Genomic DNA, 20,134 nt, shown 5'->3' on the forward strand with positions numbered 1-20,134 from the left:
AGCATCAATCAACGAATGTTACCTGGAAGCTCATTAGAAATGCAGAATTTCAGGCTTCACCTCAGACCCACTGAATCAGAAACTGCATCTTAACAAGATCCCTGGTGATTCACATGCACATTAAATTTGGAGAAGCACTGGTCTAAGACCCTCCTACTCTCTGCTTGGCCCCATGAGTTCTATCTTTACTGCCACCCGCTGCTTGCACCCCCCACTTTGAGCCTATCCTTCCCACCAGGGGGTAAGGACACAACCCCACCAGGCCCTCGCTTCCCTACTAGGACGCTGGCCCTTCTGTGGGACTGGGGAAGATAGAATGGCTCCTGGAGCAAAAAGACATTCGTTAGCATTCTATGGGGCTCCCAGGCGTAGAGGTCCGAGAGGTCTGCAACCTCTCCTGACAAAGCTTTTCACTTTCCACGAATGACTCCCCCTCTCAGTCTCAGTTCCCACATCTACAAAAGGGAGCCAGTGACATCTATGGCCCTGGACAACTGTAAGGAGTGCGTTAGAGCCTGCGAAGGCCCTGCCCGGTGCCCAGGAGAGGTGCTTTCTCCTCTCTCCTCTCTGTTCACAGCATCTCCTCCACTTCTACCTAGCTGAGCATGGGGGTGGGGGACGCAGTCAGAGTGGTTGTGTCTCTTTTTCATTTTCGTTTACCAGGTCTCTTTCTCTCCTTTTTTCTCAAACAGTTCAACAGTGGCTGCTGATCAAGGCTGACTGCCTACCCCCTAGCCCCTGGACAGGGTCAGTGCCCACCTCTCCGGTCTCTCCAGAAGTCCCCTGGCATCCCTTGGCCTCACTCTTCAGAGAAATTCAAATCCCTATAGACTCCCTGACGTGATCCCCCTCTGCCTCTCCCACAGCAGCAACACCTGGGCCTCAGTGGACACCATGAATTGGAGCCCTTGTCTCTGCTCCCCCACCCCTACCACCTGTCTCAGTTTCTCTCCCATTCTTGCCCAGCCAAGGCCCTTTCAGGAGCCCCTCAGGGTTACTCTCCTCTTCCTGCACACCAGAGCAACCTCAGAACTTGCTGCCCTCCTGGGAAGACCTCCATAACCTGGGGGGAGCCGTCCTTCAGGGGCCAGGCTCCCCATGCAGACGTGCAGGCAGGAGCACTCCTGCCCTTACACGTGGGAGTCCCGGAAGAAGGGGCGATTTTCACCCTCCACCTTAGTTACCTTGATCCTCTGCAGCTGAGTAAGCCATCAAGCTCTAGCCAGGGCATCCCCCCTCCTGGCCTGAGGGCTAGCTCCCCATCCTGAAAAACCTGTCTGGGGGCCACCCCTGAGGCCGAAGGGCCCAAAGGGCAGGTTGGACAGGATTCCCCTCCAGCCCCTCCCACCCTCAGGACAAAACCAGCCACCCCGGGGGTAGGGCCTCACTTGCTTCACGAAGCCCCATCCTGCTATCACCCATTCCTGCTCCCAGCCCAGCCATGGCATCCCTGCTGCCCATCCGGACCTTGCCCTTGATTCTGATTCTGCTGGCTGTGATGGCCCCAGGAGCTGCAGGTCTCTGCCATTTCTGGCAAGGGTGGGAAGGGGCTTGGGGGCCTGGACAGGAGGAATTGTGTCTTCTAGGGCTCTGAAAGAGAACCTGGTCTGGTCACTTGGGGGTGGGGGGTTGTGGGGGAGGCAAGTGATGTCAGTGACCAAGCATCAGTGAGCCCAGGGCATACTCCTGGTCCTCTTCCAGATCCAAGAGGCAGAGAGGTGTGGGGAAAGTCCCAAGCCTGCAGGTAGGGGTGAAGTTGGGCGCTGCCCCATCTTGGCACCCAGGGTCTGGCGGCTTGGTGGAGTATCCGGCTTCTGCAGCCCAAGCCTGCCACCTGGTGGTCAGACAAGCAAAGTCCTGTCTTCTGCAGAGGGACCGCAGAGTGGAAGGGGAGAAGGACTCTGCATCCTTAGAAATGGCCCCTGGGGGCTGGGCCAGAGCTGATGGGCAGGAGGGGATTGATCCTCCCCTGAACTCCCTTTTGGCCCCCCAGTGGACTTCAACATCTCAAGCCTCTCTGGTCTGCTGTCGCCGGCACTAACGGAGAGCCTGCTAGTTGCCTTGCCCCCGTGTCACCTCACAGGGGGCAACGCCACACTGATGGTCCGGAGAGCCAACGACAGCAAAGGTCTGCTACCCCCTCCCAAGGCATCCCCTAAACCCCAGAGACCCCTCCCCAGGACACCCCCAACTTCCGTTCTCCCATGTGTGCCTTCCTATGGACCCCTCTCCTGGGCCGTCCACTCTCTAAATGCTGCCCCTTCTCCTTGAGGCTTCCAGAAGATTAACCCTGCCTTTCATCCCCAATTTCTTGCCCAGTGGTGAAATCTAGCTTTGTGGTGCCTCCATGCCGTGGGCGCAGGGAGCTGGTGAGTGTGGTGGACAGTGGAGCCGGCTTCACAGTCACCCGGCTCAGTGCATACCAGGTGACAAACCTCGTGCCAGGAACCAAATACTAGTAGGTACCAGATCCAGGCCTGGGGCACCTGCGGGAGGGAGGACAGGAAGAGAAGCTGGGTCCTGACATCTGGTGGTAGTGGTGGGATGTGGTCAGCAGGGGCGGAGAAAGTGAGGGTTAAAGGGGTCAAGAACAGGCCTCTCTTGGAGGAGGGCACCATGGGAGGCACAGCTGCCAAGGGGGAGGCCTGGGCATCCCAAGTCCCAGATACTAAATGCTTTCTCCTAAACTCCACCTCAAAAGCATTTCCTACCTAGTGACAAAGGGGGCATCCACTGAGTCCAGTAGAGAGATCCCAATGTCCACGCTTCCTCGTGAGTAACATCTAAGGGCCCCCAAACCTTCCCAGGCCCCTCCCACCCCATCCCCTAGCTGTCCCCCTGTGCTCCCTCTGCTCCTTTGTGGACCTCTCTCCTAGCGCGTTAACTGCCTGCTGACTCATCTGCCTGTGCTGCTAAACTAAAGGTTCTCTGTGGGCAGGGATCGAGTCTGATCCATTTCGGTATCCTCAGCGAGTGATGGAGGACACTTCATGAATGTTTGTTGGATGGATGTTTGGCTCCCTCGGATGATCAGTTGGTTGGCTGGATGAATAAATAGATGAAGGGCTGGCTGGTTGGATAGCTGGATGAGGGGCTAAGCTGAGAGCCTCGGGTGGAACAGGGGCCCTTCATGCCCACTAAGGCCTCCCCCCTCTCTCTTCTGACAGGAAGGAAGCTGGAATCCATTGGGCTGGGAATGGCCCGGACAGGGGGCATGGTGGTCATCACAGTGCTGCTCTCTGTCGCCATGTTCCTGCTGGTCATAGGCTTCATCATCGCCCTGGCACTGGGCACCCGAAAGTGAGGCAGTCGGCGCGAGGCAGCAGCCTCCTCTGGGAAGTGCAGGGCACTGTCAGTGTCCCCAGCCCACAGCTTTGCCTTTTGCTCCCACCTCCCCTCCTGGAAAGATTGCCTGCTCCCAGGTGTCAGTCACCAGGCTTTGGCTCCTTCAGGGCCTTCATGTCCTCTCCCTGCCTCCTCTCTCCTGGAGCCCTTTCCTCCCACTGTCCCTCTCCTTGTCCCCTAACGCCTCCCCTCCCCACAACACTCCCTGTTATTCCCCTCACCCCACTCCTATCAGAATTGATTCTCTTCCCATTTCACCACTTTAACCAACCCCACCCGCCAACAACAATTCAGCCCTCCCTCAGCGCACTTAGTCCCTACAATAAAGTCTGCTGCCACATCGCTGTCTGTTTCCCTTCAGTGGGCTCTACGTTGGGGTGAACCCCCAGAAGCTACATCCAGGCTGCAGGTCCCCTCTCTGCCCCAGAACCCTAGAGTTGCTTTTCTCAGAAGGTAGGAAGGGGCCGGATGAGATAAGAGCCCAGGAGTCAGAGTTCTCAGACTCACACCTGGTTTGTGGGTTTTGCACCATCCACAGCAGGCCACCCAACCAGGGGCCAAGGGGTAGGGGCTGAGGCTGAGGCTGGTGCACCATGTGAGGCTAGCAGAGCAAGCGGAAGTGCTGGGGAAAAGATTAGAGGCTCTGACCAGGAAAAGACAGAGGCCTACCAGGGTGAGACCCAAGACCAGGGCGCTGAGAGGTGGGGGAAGTGGAGAATAGGTTAAAGCGGCCCTAGGAAGAAAGAGTAGAAGGGAAGAAACCTGGGTGGAGGGGGACAAGAGTGGTGCAGTCTGGTAACTGAGGGAAAAGAGCAGGAGCGGTCAGCCTCATTCACTTTTACTCTCTCCAATATATCTTCCTTATAAGGATCAATGATCTTTGCATTGCTCTTAGGGTGAAGCCCAAAATCTTTGTGTGTGTGTGTGTGTGTGTGTGTGTGTGTGTGTGTGTGTGTGTGTGAGGAAGATTGTCCCTGAGCTAACATCTGTCCCCATCGTCCTCTATTTTGTATGTGGGTCACTGCCACAACATGGCTTGATGACTGGTTTAGGTCTCTGCCCAAGAACTGAACCTGCGAACCACAGGTTGCCAAAGCAGAGCATTCGAACTTAACCACTACACCACTGGGCTGGCCCCAAAAGTCCAAAATCTTTAAGGTGACCTTGAAGGCCAGCCCTGGTCTGTCCCCTAACTTCCCCTCAGCTCTCATCATGTTCCTTCCAAGGTCCTGTGTTCACTCTTGCCTCAGGGCCTTTGCACAGACTATTCTGTAAGACCAGGCTGCTCTTGTGACTGTCCCCACCACCACTCCACTCCTATTTGCATAGTTGACCAGTTTCTCCAGGGAAGCCTTCTCTACTCTCCATCCCATTAAGCTGGGTTCCCCTATCCTTTCATAGTATTTCACAGTATTACTATGGGGTTTATAATTTTGTGCTTATGTGATTAGTCAGTTGTCTGCCCCACCAGACTGTATGTTCCCTGAGAGCAGTCATTTTGCTCCCCTGAGAACACAACCTTTGCTCTGCAGTGCCTGGGACACAGTAGGTACTGAATAAATACTTGTTGAATAAGTGAATGAACGAATGAATGAACAAGCCCTTGAAGAGAAAGAGGGGGGTGGGACAGTGCCAAAAACTCTGCAAAAAGAACAAAAGATGACTCAGAGTTAGAAGATACTAGAACAAATGTTCTTTTTCATTTTGTTTGTGTTTTTTTTTTTTGAGGAAGATTAGCTCTGACTAATGTCTGCTGCCAATCCTCCTCTTTTTGTTGAGGAAGACTGGCCCTGAGCTAACATCCGTGCCCATCTTCCTCCACTTTATATGTGGGAGGCCTACCACAGCATGGGGTGCCAAGCGGTGCCATGTCTGCATCCAGGCTCCGGACCGGGGAACCCAGGGCCCCCGAAGTGGAACGTGTGCACTTAACCACTGCACCACTGGGCCAGCCTCTAGAACAATGTTCTTCATGACCCCTTTCTAAAGTAACCCAAGAGCTCAGGAGAGGGAGGCAATGGAAGAGAAGGACAACAATATTTCTTCACTCCACAAACATTAACTAAGCATTAGTTAATGCCAGGTGCTAGGAATAAACTGTGAAAAGACATTGCTCCTTGCTCATGGAACTTACATGGCACTTAGTGGAAGAGAAAGATTCCCAAAAGCGTGAACAAGTAAATAAATTAAATTTAAAAAGTGAAAAGTGCTATGACAAATGAAAGAGGAGGTGGACACTGGGACCCTCCTTTGTCTGGACGGGCCTGACGGAGCGGAGGCCTGAAGTCAAGAGAAAGGGTCAGGGAGAGCTGCCCTGCAGAGAGAATGGCTTGGACTCTACTCCCCCACCCTAACCGCACCAGCCAAGAAAGGTTTAACAGCCCAATCTTCTTATGCTGTTAGAAGAACATCAGACTGGGAGCCAAACTGTGCTGCACATTAGAATCATCTAGGGGGCTATTAAAAATCCAACACCCAGGATAGCCCATATCAGAATCAGAATGAATGGGGGTGGGAGCCAGGCATTAGTATTTTTCAAAGATCCCAAGGAGATTCCAATGGGCAGCAATGTTTGGAAATGATTGATACGAACATTTTTTCAATTGTGGTAAAAATAAACCTAACACAAAATTTACTATTTTAACCATTTTTAAGTGTACAGTTCAGTGGCATCGAGTACACTCACATTGTCATGCAACCACCACCACTGTGCATCTCCAGAACTTTTTCATCCTCCCAAACAGAAATTCTGTACCCGTTAAATGATAATTCCCTATTCTTCTCCCCAGCCCTTGGCAACCAACATTCTACTTTCTGTCCCTATAAATTTGGCTGTTCTAAGTATCTCATAGAAGTAGAATGGTAGAAAATTTGTCCTTTTGTGTTTGGCTTATTTCACTTGGTGCAATGTTTTCAAGGTTCATCCATGTTGTAGCATGTTTCAGAATTTAGCCTTTTAAAGGCAAAATAATATTCCATTGTATGTATATACCACATTTTGTTTACCCATTCACTCACTGACGGACATTTGGGTTGTTTCCACCTTTCAGCTATTATGAATAATGCTGCTATGAACACAGGTGTACAAATATCTGTTCCAGTCCCTGATTTCAATTCTCCTGGGTATACGCCCAGAAGTGGGATGGCTAGATCATACAGTAAGTCTACATTTAATTTTTTGAGAGGTTGCCCCATTTTACATTCTCCCCAGCAATGTACAGGGTTCCAATTGCTCCACATCCTAGTCAACACTTATTCCTTTCTGCGTTTTGTTTGTTTCTTTTTATAATAGCCATCCCAATGGATGTGAAGTGGTATCTCATGGTGGTTTTGGTTTGCATTTCTCTAACGATTAGTCACGGTGGGCATCTTTTCATGTGCTTGTTGGACATTTGTATATCTTCTTTGGAGAAACGTCTATTCAAGTCCTTTGCCCATTTTTAAATTGGGTTGTTTGTCGATGAGTTGTAGGAGTTCTTTATATATTCTGGATGTTAATCACTTATCAGATATGTGATTTATATGATATAAACATCTTAAATGGTACACTAATCTGAAAGGGCTATAAAAGGGTGGTTGCATTACAATAAATTTGTTTAATAAAACCAAAATGAAACACTCATAAGGAAAAAAATTGGAAGAATATACATCAAAATGTAATCAGTTATTATCTCCGGTTGATACAAAGAATGACTTTTTTATCCTTTTTTTTCTTTGGGCTTGCTATACTTTCAAGTTTTCTGCATCAAACAGGTATTATTTTTATAATTACGGAAATTATCGTTAAAATCATTATTAGCATTAAATGTAAAGTCCTAGAAAACTTTTATAAAGGAAGCCATTGTTTTCAATGTAGTTACAACAACATTATTGAGGGTCTCCTATGTGCCAAGTATTCTCAAAGTTTCTAGTCTAGTAGACAAGCACCAGGCAACACAGTAGAGGGTGGATGAGCTGTCATGGGGAACTCAGAACACACAAAGGGACCAAAGGGGGCTGCCTCATCCACTGGCCAAATCTGGGACAATTTGAGGATTAAAGAAAAAAAGGAGGGGGCTGGCTCCGTGGCTGAGTGGTTAAGTTCGCACGCTCCGCTGCAGAGGCCCAGGGTTCGGATCCCGGGCGCGGACATGGCACTGCTCGTCAGGCCACGTTGAGGCGGCATCCCACATCCCACAACTAGAAGGACCTGAAACTAAGATATACAACTGTGTACAGGGGGGTTTGGGGAGATAAAGCAGAAAAAAAAAAAAAAGATTGGCAACAGTTGTTAGCCCAGGTGCCAATCTTTAGAAAAAAAAATAGAAAAGACAAAAAGGAGAGCAATGAATTAAAATCTACTTTACGAAGTAAGAATCCTTTGAGTCCATGCTGATAACAATCAAATAAATAAATACAGGATAAGGAAGTGCTCCTTACAATAGAATGCCAACAAAATAGATGGAAAAGGAATGATTGATTTAGAAAAATCATCATTTTACACCCATCATAGTAATTATTGATTCAGGCAAGAATCATAAATGGATGCTAGAATTAGTGGGTCCAAACCAGGATTTTAGATCAAAATATTCTCCTACAGATTGCTTACTAATTACAACAGGGGGAAAAAGGTAACTCTACAGTAGAGAAACCTGGTGGATACCATGAAACCAAGTGATTCAGGTTAACATCACCAATAATGAGACAAACTGACATCATGGGCCTCTTGACGTGATGTACTAAGAAGGAAATAACATAATTTCTGTGGTATTCTTGCCCAAAATGCCTAATCTAAGTCCAATTATGAGGAAACATCAGACAAACGTAATCTAAGGGATAGTCTACAAGATAAATGGCCTGTACACTTTAAAAATGTTAATATTATGAAGGATTAAAAAGGCTGAGAAACTCTCCAAATTACAAGAGACATGAAAATGAAGTACACTGCACAATCCTGAATGTGATCCTAGACCAGAAAACAAATTTGTGTAAAGGACATCACTGGGACAATTGTGAAATTTGAATAGGATCTGTATATTAAATACAGTATTGAATCAATGTTAATTTTTTTGATTTTGACGATTTTCTCATTTCTGATTTTCTGGTTATGTAAGCCAATATTCTCGTTTTTAGGAAATACACACTGAAGTATTTATGGGAAAAGGGGCATGATGTCTGCAAATTACTCTCAAATAGTTCAGAAAAAAATGTCATATATACAGAGAGAAAAATAAAAATGTGATGAAATGTTAGTAATTGTTGTAACGGGTGCATAACAGGATTTAGGTATACAGGAATTCTTTATAACATTCTTGGAAGTTTTTTGTAAATGTGAAATCATGAAAAACAAAATTTAAAAGTCACCCTTCAATCCTATCCCACCACGTACCACAGACGCGGTCCTAGATAAACCATAAAATCTATCAGAACTTCTAGAAAGTAGCTATTAATACTCTCACGGGATCATTCTTAAATGGTAGACCAATTTGCTAAATAAAATAAGAGCTTTGTGCAAATGCAGAGGGGGAACAGGAGCTGGGATACCCCCTTCTGGACCCCCAAGGTCCCCAAACCTCAAAATGAAAGCGCAGGAAGGGGCTTGAGGAAAGACGTCGTCGTCGTCTAGAGTGCTCAGTCGAGGCCAGAGGGGATTAAAGGCGTCAAATAGGGAGTCTCCACACCTGAGCGGGCTCCAGCTAAGTCAATCAGCCCCGGGGATTTGAGGACGTGCTCCGAGGCCTCAGCCTCAGTGTCTCCGACTCTCCCACCCGCTGCCGGGCTCTCCTCTCCCTAAAGGTGGACCTGAAACTCCGACACCTCGACTTCTGGGCCAGCCTCCATGGCCAGGTCCCGGGACTGTGGGACTGGGACATGGGGAACGAGTGCTTCCTGGCCTTCACCACAGCGCACCTGCCCTTAGCCGAGCAGAACCGTGAGTCCTGGGGGATGGGGGCGGGGGGGGGAGGGGCGTGCCCGGGTGGGGGGCTCGCGGGAGCGCCCAGGCCAGTCGGCCCCCAGCCTCCCCGCTGCCCGCTCCCCGAGCGCGCTGGGTCCGACAGCGTAGAGTTTCGGGGTCCCGCGCCCCCTCTGCTGAGTCCGGGAGCCCCCTCCCCCTCCCCCACTTCGCCGAAGGCAATTGGGCCCCCGTCTGACTGAACGCCCCCGCAGGGCAGCGGTCCTGCCCCACCCGGTGGCCTTCCTCACCACTCCGCCGCCCGGTGCCGTCCTAGAACTTTCTAGGCCTCTTCTCCGCCTTTTCTCCATGGCGCCTGTCGCCATTTGGCACGCTACATATTTTACTCATTTTTAAAAAGTTTAATTATTAGTTTTGTTCGGGGCTTATCCCCACCTCTTAATACATTATTTGACCTCCGGAGGTGCTCAGTATTTGCTGAATGGATGGTTGACTGTCGTTGCCTTTAAAAAATATTTTTCTTTGGACCTCAAGTGCAGAGAGTTGAGGTGATCACCCACATTCATGGTACATCATTGCCATCTGTTTGGCCAGGTACTTGGCTTAACTGCTTTTTCCCTTTCAACCCCCACCCCCACTTCCATCACCTCCCACACTCCCATATATTTACCCTGATCGATTTAATGTCTTTAGCTATGTGTAACTTTGAAAACTATTTAGCATTATTTCGTTTTTCTAGGTGACTTTAATTTACATAATGTTCATTGCTTTTTTCCCTACTCACGTTGTTTTTGAGAGCTATTTTGGTTGCTAAATGCTGATCCGGTTCATCATTTCTGACTGCTGTATAATATTCTATCATCTGGATATACTTCCTTGGCATTTTAATTCTTGCTATTGGGGACCTAGATTGCCTCCAGCTCTTTGTCACCATAAGTAATGCTGATGAACATTCCTGTATGTTCATTGATTTGAGAAATAATTATTTAGCACCTCCAATTTGCCAGGCACTGTTCTAGACACTTGTGATACATCATGAACAAAACAGACAAGGCTTCATGGAGCTTACATTCTACTGGGGCCGACAGACAACCCACATAAAAAGTATATATGGTATATTATAAGATGATAACTGAGATGAGAGAAAAAGGACACAGAGGGTTCAGGAATGTGGGGGGAGGTGGTGGCAGCTATAGTTTTTTAAGTGGGGTCATCAGGTTGGGCTTCTTTGGGAACATATATTTGAGCAGAGAGTTGAATGAAGGAGGTGAGATAGTGAGCCAAGAGGATATTTAGGAGAAAAATTTCCCAGGCAGAAGAAATAGCCAGTGCAAAAGCCCTGAGGAAGGAATATTTCCCTGGAGTTTCTGAGAAACAATAAAGAAGCCAGTGAGGCTGAATTAAAGTAAATAAAGAGGAGAGTTCAGAGGGTGTGGAGCAGAGATCAGGAAGATCCACGTTAAGGATGTTGGGGTTGACTTCAAGAGTAAGAAGGTGTGGTTAAAAGGTGTTGAGCAGAGGAGTGACGTGATCACCAGCTTCATAACCTCTGCAGTTGCATGGGGTGCCTATACTTGGTTTAATGCTCTACTGTCACTTTCTTGAGAATTTTAATGACTTTTGAACCAAGAGCCCCACATTTTCATTTTGCGCTGGGCCCTGCAAATTATGGGGCCAATCCTGCATGATCTAATTGTGAAAAGATCACTGTGGATGCTGTGTTGAGGGTACATTGTGAATGTAGAGAGACTAGGAGCCTGGAAGCCAAGAGACTGGTTAGGAGGCTACTTACACTCCAGACAAGAGATGATAGTCGAGTGGGCCTCCAGGGTGGTAACAGAGCACAGTGAGAAAGTAGAAGTAGCTGGATTTGCTGATGGATTGGATGTGTGGTATAAGAGAGATTAGAAGATGACTCCTCTGAAGTTTTTGATCAAGTGGGAGGAGGGAGTTGCCTTGTTACTGAGAAGGGGGAAGCTTCTGGTAGGACAAATTTAGGGAGGAAGATCAGGAATTCTGTTCTGGACACGTTGAGTTTGAGACACTTTTTAGATGTGCAAGCAGAAATGTTGAGTAAGCAAGTGGATATATAAATCTGGAGTGCGGTGTGGACTACAGATATAAATTTCACCAGTCTTTGGTATATAGATGGCATTTAAGAAGTGAGAATAGAGAAGACAGAGGACTAAGGATGAGCCCTGGGGGCAGTCCATTGTAAAGAGATTAGAAGAGAGAGAACCAGCAAAAACTGAGGAAGTGAGCATTGAGCATCAAAACTAAGAGATTGTGTTCTCCTGGAAACCAAGTGAATAAAGTGTTCTGAGGAAGGGAGTGGTCAGGCGAGAGGAGTGCTGCTGAGAAGTCACGTAAGAGGTGGACTGACAATTAGATTTAGCAAAGTAGATAATAGTGGTTTTGGTGGAGTGGTGGAGGCAAAAGCCTGGTTGGGAAGGGTTTCAGAGTGGAAGGAGGGGAAGTGGAGACAAAGTATAGACAATTCTTCCATTAAGTTCTGCATCAAAGGAAGGCAAAAATATGCAGTAGTGGCCTGGCACAGAAAATGGGGCAAAAGAAGTTGGTGTTTTTAATAAGATGAGGGAATTAACAGCATGTTTGAATGCTGATGAGAATGACAAAAAAATTAAACACAGGAAAGAGAGGAGAGGCTTGTTGGAACATTGTCCTTGAGAAGGCTCCAGAGAGGGAGAAAAGGAGACAGACAGGTGCTATCCTTTGATCCCACTGAGATCACCAGTCTGTTGATCCTGTCACCTTTTCACTGCTCTCACTCACTGGATGTCCTCTTCTTTAACTAACATGGAATTCCCTGGTCAGACACGCTCACTCTCCTTTATCCACCGTCAAGGCCTTTGACCCTCCTGGGCTTTGGACCACTTGCTCTTGGCCAAACCACAACCCTGAGCAAATCCAACTCTACCAAGCAGGTGCTCCAAAGCCATAGATCAATGGATTGGTGATATTGGTGGCATCAAAGGAGAGTTGGGGTTGAGGGGGGCTTAGCTGGAAAGATGGGAGGTGAGGCGTTTTTATGTGGTGCAAAAGTGAGAGAGATTGGAGAGCACAAAATGGAGACGTTGCAGTTACTGCTTTAGGTTAGGACAGTGAAAAAGACTGTTTAAAGTAGGATGGAAGGCAAAGGCTTTGGAGAAGGGTTCAGGAACCTGATAACCTGGGTTATTAGGAGAGTCATCGATGTATCTATTGAACTAGCCAAGATTTAAGGCAGGAGTAGTTGCTCCTGAATCTCTTAATTCTCAAGTTTGCAGCTGATGCAGTAAGCCAAACACTGAGACACCTGTGCTTGGAGGTGGAGAAAGGTTTATTCAAGTTGGCCAAGATAAGAAGGCCGGAGCATGGGTTCTCTCAAATCCACCTTAATAAGAGAAGAAAGCTGGAAGTTTTATAGACCTAGGGGGTGTGGCAGGAGGAGTTCAGAAACCAAGGGGTAATCCTGTTTCTTTCACTCCCTGTAAGCCCCTGGGCAATCTGACTTCTGGGCACACCTGGGGGCCGGTTATCCGGTGATCCTTGAAGGCATTGTCTTTCATCTGTAAAACAAGGTGGTCAGTCTGTGTGAGCCCTGCAGTTACCCCTCAGGTTAAACAGGAAAACAGCAAATTGACAAGACTAACTTCTTTTCATAACAAGGTCAAAAGGTAATCTTACTGAATTTTTACAGTAACCCTCAGGTGCTGCCTTCATAGTGTTAGTGACAGGACCCAGGAGCTAAACTCTAAATGAGGGGGAGTGACCCAGAGTTTGGGGGATGACAGTAACAATGATTAGGATATAAGTTCGGATATTAACTTGAATATACATGCTCAGGAGGAGACAGTAAGGTGTAGTAAATTATGGTCCTGCCTGATTATTCTTTGTGATGGCAGCACCAGTTGCTATTCAGATCTCAGTGTGATAAAGGATTCTATTTCCCTGCATCTTTGCCAATACTTGGTATTATCTGTTTTTATAATTCTTGTCAGTTTTATAATTCTTTCAGTTTTATAATTCTTGTCAGTTTAAAATCCTTGTCAGTTTTATGTATCTTGTTAGATGTAAAGTGTCACCTTATTATTCTCTTGTGTTCTTGATCCTAGTAAGGCTCAGCATCTTGTTAGTCAGGTGTCCCTTCCTTGCGGGTACTGATTCATATCTTTTGCCCGTTTATAGACTGGTGTTAGCCTTTGACTTATTGATTTGTAGGAGCTGTCTATCTCTTAAAATGAGAACTTTATGAGTTAAAATTTTTTTCTGGTTTATTGTCTATTGATTTTTTTCCCCTTGTGATGTTTTACTTTGCAGAACTTTTAAATTTTTTTTTTTTTAATAGAGTCTTTCTTTTTTTTTTTTTTAACACTTTATTTTTTCCTTTTTCTCCCCAAAGCCCCCCAGTACATAGTTGTATATTCTTCGTTGTGGGTCCTTCTAGTTGTGGCATGTGGGACGCTGCCTCAGCGTGGTTTGATGAGCAGTGCCATGTCCGCGCCCAGGATTCGAACCAACGAAACACTGGGCCGCCTGCAGCGGAGCGCGCGAACTTAACCACTCGGCCACGGGGCCAGCCCCAGAACTTTTAAATTTTTATGTAGTAAAATATCTGCATAAAATGTATAGATTAACTTGAGAGTAATTGGCATCTTTATAATGTTATATGTCTTTGTTTATTCAGATCTTCTTTTATGTCCTTAAATAGTGATTACATCTTTTGCCCATAAAGGTCTAGTCCATTCTTTATTGGGTTAACTCCTAGGTACTTTATAATTTTGGTTGGTATTGTGAACAGTACCTTTTTTAAAAAATATTTATTTTCCGGTTTCTTAATGCTGATATAGAGGAACCATACTGCTTAGTGTGTTGCTCTTATATCTAGCAAACTTCCTGGACTCTTACTGGTTCTAATAATTTGTATATAGATTTTGTATGGTTAATTATTTTTTTGTGTAAATAATGAGTTTTGCCTTTTTCTTTGCAACTTTGTATCTCTTGCTCCTTTTTTCTTTTTTGAATACTATATTGAACGCTGGTGATGTAATGGCCATCCTTTCTGATTACTGAGCTCTTCAATAAGTATATCATCATTTTCCAGACAAAAACCTAGATTCATGTGTAATATGATGACACTCGTGGGAACAATGAGGGGGACAGAAATAGTTCCCCTTAACCCCAAGGAGCGAGTAGTGCCAAGCAGATAACTCTTATACCTGATTGACTCTTAGCCCACTATGCATTCATTCATCCAGTTAAGTTGAGCTCCTCCCATGTGCCAGGTGGTGAACAAGACAGACCTGCAAATAGACTTTAAGCAAGTAATTACAATAAAATGTGTGCAATGGGAGTGTTCGGACAGGTGGTCAGAGAATGCCTGCTTTAGGAAGATGTTTAAACAGAGACCTGATGGGTCAGTAGCAATTAACTAGGCAGGCAGGAAGAAGGAAGAGTGTTTCTGGCAAAGGAAACAGCTTGTGAGAAGGCCTAGGATCAAGTGTGGTCTGTTGGAGATGAGTGGAGAGCCTGGGAGGAATGACTTAACACTGATGGGAGCCAGGGCCTTGAAGACTGTCTCAAGGAATTTAGGTTCGGCCCAAGGGCAATGGAAACCCATCAGTTTTACAGAGAAGGGTGACAAGATTGGATTAACATTTTAGGAAGGACACCCAAACTGCTATATGATAAGTTAAAGAATAGACATAAACAGACCATTCAGGTTGTGGCTTGGACTAGGGTGATAGCACTTGGTGACTGATTGGGTGTGGCTGTACCGGAAAGAGAAGAGTCAAGAATGATTTCCAAGTTTCTGGCCTGAACAACTGGTTAGGTGGTGGTGCCACTTGCTGAGACAAGGAATCCAGGAGAAAGAGCAGGAAGATGGAGTTTAGTTTTAGAAATGTTGGGGCCGGCCCGGTGGTGCAGCGGTTAAGTTCGCATGTTCCGCTTCTCAGCGGCCCGGGGTTCACCGGTTCGGATCCTGGGTGCGGACATGGCACTGCTTGGCAGCCATGCTGTGGTAGGCGTCCCACATATAAAAAGTAGAGGAAGATGGGCACGGATATTAGCTCAGGGCCAGGCTTTCTCAGCAAAAAAGAGGAGGACTGGCAGTAGTTAGCTCAGGGCTAGTCTTCCTCAAAAAAAAAAAAAAGAAACGTTGTTCCAAGTGACTGTGGGTTAATCCAAGTAAAGACATCTCATAGGCAGTTCTACTTAAGGGCGAGCAGAGAAGTCTGGGCTGGAGGTAAAGACTGGGAAGCCCTAAGTTTATGGGTGGTTTACTGAAGCCACAGACATTCATGAGGTCATTCAGGGACAGTACTTGTGGAGCGAGAGGAATGCAGAGGAGAAAGGGAAGGTCAGAGAGGTAAGGAGAAAACCAGTAGAATATGGTGTCATACTTCCCCAGGCAGGACCCACAGCCATCTCTCAAGAGAAGCTTCTAGGCCCAGGATCCTGGGACCACATTGGAAATCCTGGGATGTTTTGACCCTTGTCTGTCTTTCCTTTTGCCAGTTGCCAGATATAGACTCCGAATAATTCCGCAACTAAAACTACCTCTGGAAAAAAAACCCAACCCTGATAAAGATGGTGAGTAGAGGGGCATGAGTTCTCTGATGTGGCCCTGTGGCCTGGGCTGGACATCTAAAGCCATTGAGCTATGGCACACAATGCCTTTGTGTCTTCGCAGGTCCAGATTTTGAGCCCAACCTGTGGATGTGGGTAAACCCCAACATCGTGTTACCCCCTGGAAAGCTGGAGGTCCCAGAACCTAGTAAGGAAGAGGATCTGACAAACACACTCCCCTCCCCTCAGTCACCTCGAAAAGAAGAAGACTTTGCCAACTTCTCAGAGGCCACAGTGGTGGAGTCGCTGCCGCCTTCCTCCAGCGAGCAGTCTCCCGCTTGGAAACGGTTTGCCTCTTCCTCCAGCAACTGGGAGGTAGGGATTTCTGGGGTTGTGGGCCAGACTTGGGCTGTAGGCAGGGTGGGCACAGGGATGATACACCAGAGAGTTCTGTTTTCTTAGGAATAACAAAGGGTTAATGGGTTCAGAAATTCACTGTGCCCTTGTGTTGGGGAGAAGCCCAGATGGTGGCCCTAGACCACTACCCCTTCCTGCCAGTTGCACCCCTGGAGTAGAGGCCGTAGAGTCAGGACCAGTTCCTACTCTGTGCTCCTTTAGCTCACAGAAGAGGAGGAGGCTGAGGACCAGGATGACAGCTCCTCTGTGGCTCTCCCGTCCCCTCACAAAAGGGCCCCCCTCCAGAGTCGGAGGCTTCGGCAAGCCAACAGCCAGGAGGGGAGGCTCTGGTCCCGGCCCCCTCTCAATTACTTCCATCTAATTGCACTGGCATTAAGAAACAGTTCCCCCTGTGGCCTCAACGTGCAACAGATCTACAGTTTCACTCGGTATGTGCCGGGGGGGCCCTCTGAGGAGGGGGAAGGGAGGGGGTCAGGGCCCTTGGTCTGATACCTTCCAGTCTGCCCCAGGCCCTGGGCTGCTGCCTCGGTTCCCCCATCTGGGTCTGAGAGGATAAGTGTATTCCCAGTTCTCCTTGCCCAGGCACTGGTTCTAGGTTGTCCCCCAATATGTGTCTACGCATCACGTGTACAGGCAGATGTCTGCCCTCACCCCCTTTCACATCTAAGCAACCCAACCTTTTTATGTCTTAGTTCCTTAAAACACAAATTCTCCTGGGTCATCAATTCTTCCCCCTTCCCTCTCAAGACTATCCAGTATAGAATCTGGTTTCCCCAACAGTTTCTCACATGCTTTCCCCTTGGATCGTCCTGCCTGGCACAGCTCCCTGTGCCCCCAGGGACCAGAGGAGCCCAGTTGAGAAGGGGCTTACATTTAGCTTTGATAGTGATGTACATATGAGTATGAGAGAGTTTCTCAGAAGCGTCTCAGAATATGTATCCTCAAGTGGTGTCCGTCCTTGACCAGGATTCCTCGTACAGGGGTTGGTTGGCCTGATTGCTCTTCTGTTCCTGTTGCAAGTCAAAGTCCTGAGCCCCCAGAGGGAGGGAGGAAAATGAGCCTGGGAATGGGGGCAGTAAACTGGGTTTAAAAGATGAGGGTTTGCACAAGCAATGCACCAGCTGGAGGTTTTGTCACGTGCTCAGTCTGCAAGGCAGTTCTAGGCCAGCTTGCCATTCTCCACCTTGAGAGAAGGGCTGAGGCTCCTAGCCCCTGGGGGAGAACATTCTCAAGGGTAGGGCATCTCCCAAAGAAATCATGCCTTTCCTTACCGTTCCTCCCTGTCCACAGACAACATTTCCCCTTTTTTCGGACGGCTCCGGAAGGCTGGAAGAATACTGTCCGTCACAATCTCTGTTTCCGAGACAGCTTTGAGAAAGTGCCGGTCAGCATGCAGGGTGGGGCCAGCACACGGCCTCGATCCTGCCTCTGGAAGTTGACTGAGGAGGGACACCGCCGCTTTGCAGAGGAGGCCCGTGCCTTGGCCTCTACTCGGCTGGAAAGTATCCAGCGGTGCATGAGCCAGCCAGGTGTGAGGCCCTGTCACGTGTGGGGCTGAGGGGACCTGAAGATCCTGAGTGTGCAAGGAAGGAGCCTGGGTCACACCGTGGGGGACACCTTCTGTAGGACGGGGAGAGGATAGCAGTCATCCGAGACCCCTGGGGTGGTGCCTGCTGACGTGGGACCCCCCACACACACGCATGGGACCTGAGGAACAGGGAGTTGATGGAGAAACAACTGAGGTGCCATCGGCCCTACTCACAGCCCAGCAGCCTAGGGAAATGGTGACCGTACAACGTGAGAAGCATGGTATGAGAGGTTATGTGCAAAGGGGGCTTTTTCTTTTGCTGGAGACCAGGTGTCATTTGGGCCTTGGGAGGGGAGGAGAAGTAGATCATCTGCCGTGAGTGAGCTTCCAGGCTTAGGGAACAGCAGCTGCAAAGGGCAGATAGATTCCTTTGACTCTCCTCTTCTCTTCCAGATGTGATGCCCTTCCTCTTTGACCTTTAAGTCCAAGAAGCCAGAGTCAGCCCGTGCCTTATTAAAGTTACCTGCAGCAGCCTTGTGTGTGTGTGGTCTCTGAGGATGGGAGTGGGGTGGAGGTGGTCAGCTCTGAGGTTGGAAATGGGATGGCCTCAGAGCTGACATGCTCCAGAGGCAATGGCACAGTTGCCTACTGTGCAGCAAAGGGGGCCCATACTCTTCTTCCTGCAAAGGAAGAAAATACTCAACTCCTCAGGATCCTGGAGTAATTCCCACTTTTCTGGGTCATGAAGATAGTTTTGGGAGATGCCAGTTTGTAGCAACCCTGCAAAAGGCCCAAGGAAGCACCACCCCGTCATGGGAGTGGATGTAATCAGTTGGGGACAGTGAAGAGAAGTCTAGGGAAACACCTCATTTGTTGGGCAGTTGTAAGAAAGACAGACCCTCATAGGAGGCCATGAGGAACGGTGAGAAAGGCAGGAGGAAGGAATTTCCTGAGAGAGGGAGTCATCAGGCTCAAGTCTCATTTCTCCCATTTAACCATTGGGGGTGAGGGATGGGACCTCTGACCCGATTTGCATGGCCCTTCCCTGTGCTGTTTGTCTCCACCATACCTCCAGCAGAAGCCAGAGTCCTTAGAGGCTGCAGATCCCAGCTGGGCTGCTGTGGCTTTCCTGGTTGCAGGAGACTGTGTCCAGGGCAGGGCCAGCTGCCGGCCTCAGGTTTGAGGGGAAGAGGGAGAAGCCTGGGGGATAAGTAAGAAAGGAATGAGGTTGGAAGCTGTGTCAGGATACCATAGACATTGAGACAGTTTTGCAAGAGAATACTGGATTTCCCATGGGGCTGAGATGACCATTCTCATTCCCTGTTCTGCTGTTGCCTCACCCCAACAGGCCTGCGCAGAAACATGGCTCTACCCTCAGACACCAGCCCCCCCACCTCCAGGAGACTGGGCATCCCTCCTCTCTGGAGGTGGCAGTGAGTGGTACTTGAGTCTTGAGGGGCTCCCAGGTCTCTGCAGTTGGGGTTGAGGTAGTCTCGCTTCATCTTTCCTCCCTGTCTCGTAGAGCTCCAGGCTGTCAGCTCTGACATGGCTGCTTCCCACTGCTCCTGCGTCCTCGTTCCAGAGGAACCTACCTCAGGCAGGCACTTTCTCTTTAAGCTTGAATGTCCTGATCAGGAAAATGAGTTAATGATGCCTCTTTCTTAGTACCAGAGTAGAAAACGAGTGGAGAGTGCCTCATACTGAACCTGGTTCATAGTGGAAGCTAAATAAATGGTAGCTGTTTTATGGTTTATTGTGACATCTAGTTAGGAATGTCCCTGTTCCAGGAGGATGGTGGGCGAATAATGGCCTGGATCTACTTTTAGCACTTGACATAGTGGTAGCCTGGATCTTACTGTTCCTAGTGATGCTTTTTTCAATCTTTGACTCCCAGCTCTGTCCCCTTTCAGTAGAAATCTTGTCCTCCATGACTGTATCTTCACTACAAGTTTTCTTAACATTTCTAAATTCAGTTTCTTTTGTATGCAAAACAGGGATCATAGAAGTACACACAGATTTGATATGAGAACTAGATAGGACAATGCAAAGTGCATAGTCCTGTGTGGGGCATGTTAACATGGAGTGCTTACTATTGGGCTGGACGTCATCATACCTGCATGTGCAGATTTCCTCCATACAGCCACTGTAAGGAGTAGGTACTGTGATTCTCTTGTCTTTGAGTGTGATGGTCATTATCTTTGAGGAGGAACCTTCATTTCCTGTCCACTTATTTCCCCTTAATCCCTTGCAGTCTGTCTCATTGAAATTCCACTGCCTCCTCCCTGGTCTCTGAAATGTGGAATTCCTGAAAAGCACGACCCATGCTCTACCAGACCCAAATCTCTACCTTGAAGAAAGGCCCCAGTTCATTTGCTTGATTT

The 20,134-nt window shown here is 48.1% G+C and overlaps 2 protein-coding genes across 2 annotated transcripts; both read left to right on the forward strand.

Annotated features, from left to right (window-relative positions):
• The first annotated feature begins 1,427 nt into the window (after positions 1 to 1,427).
• UPK2 (uroplakin 2) lies at positions 1,428 to 3,631 on the forward strand. The gene is made up of 5 exons (XM_046638438.1): positions 1,428 to 1,517; positions 1,994 to 2,128; positions 2,320 to 2,458; positions 2,702 to 2,772; positions 3,168 to 3,631. The coding sequence occupies exons 1-5, from the start codon at positions 1,442 to 1,444 to the stop codon at positions 3,302 to 3,304; spliced, it is 558 nt and encodes a 185-aa protein (XP_046494394.1). The 5' UTR covers positions 1,428 to 1,441; the 3' UTR covers positions 3,305 to 3,631.
• A 5,495-nt stretch (positions 3,632 to 9,126) lies between these two features.
• Positions 9,127 to 18,235, forward strand: FOXR1 (forkhead box R1). Its single transcript, XM_046684977.1, has 6 exons — positions 9,127 to 9,256; positions 15,758 to 15,832; positions 15,933 to 16,183; positions 16,427 to 16,653; positions 17,516 to 17,754; positions 18,207 to 18,235. Exons 1-6 carry the CDS (start codon positions 9,196 to 9,198, stop codon positions 18,233 to 18,235), a joined length of 882 nt encoding a protein of 293 aa, XP_046540933.1. The 5' UTR covers positions 9,127 to 9,195.
• The last annotated feature ends 1,899 nt before the right edge of the window (positions 18,236 to 20,134 follow it).

Source organism: Equus quagga, chromosome 14 (assembly GCF_021613505.1).
Source record: "Equus quagga isolate Etosha38 chromosome 14, UCLA_HA_Equagga_1.0, whole genome shotgun sequence".
NCBI classification, from domain to species: domain Eukaryota; kingdom Metazoa; phylum Chordata; class Mammalia; order Perissodactyla; family Equidae; genus Equus; species Equus quagga.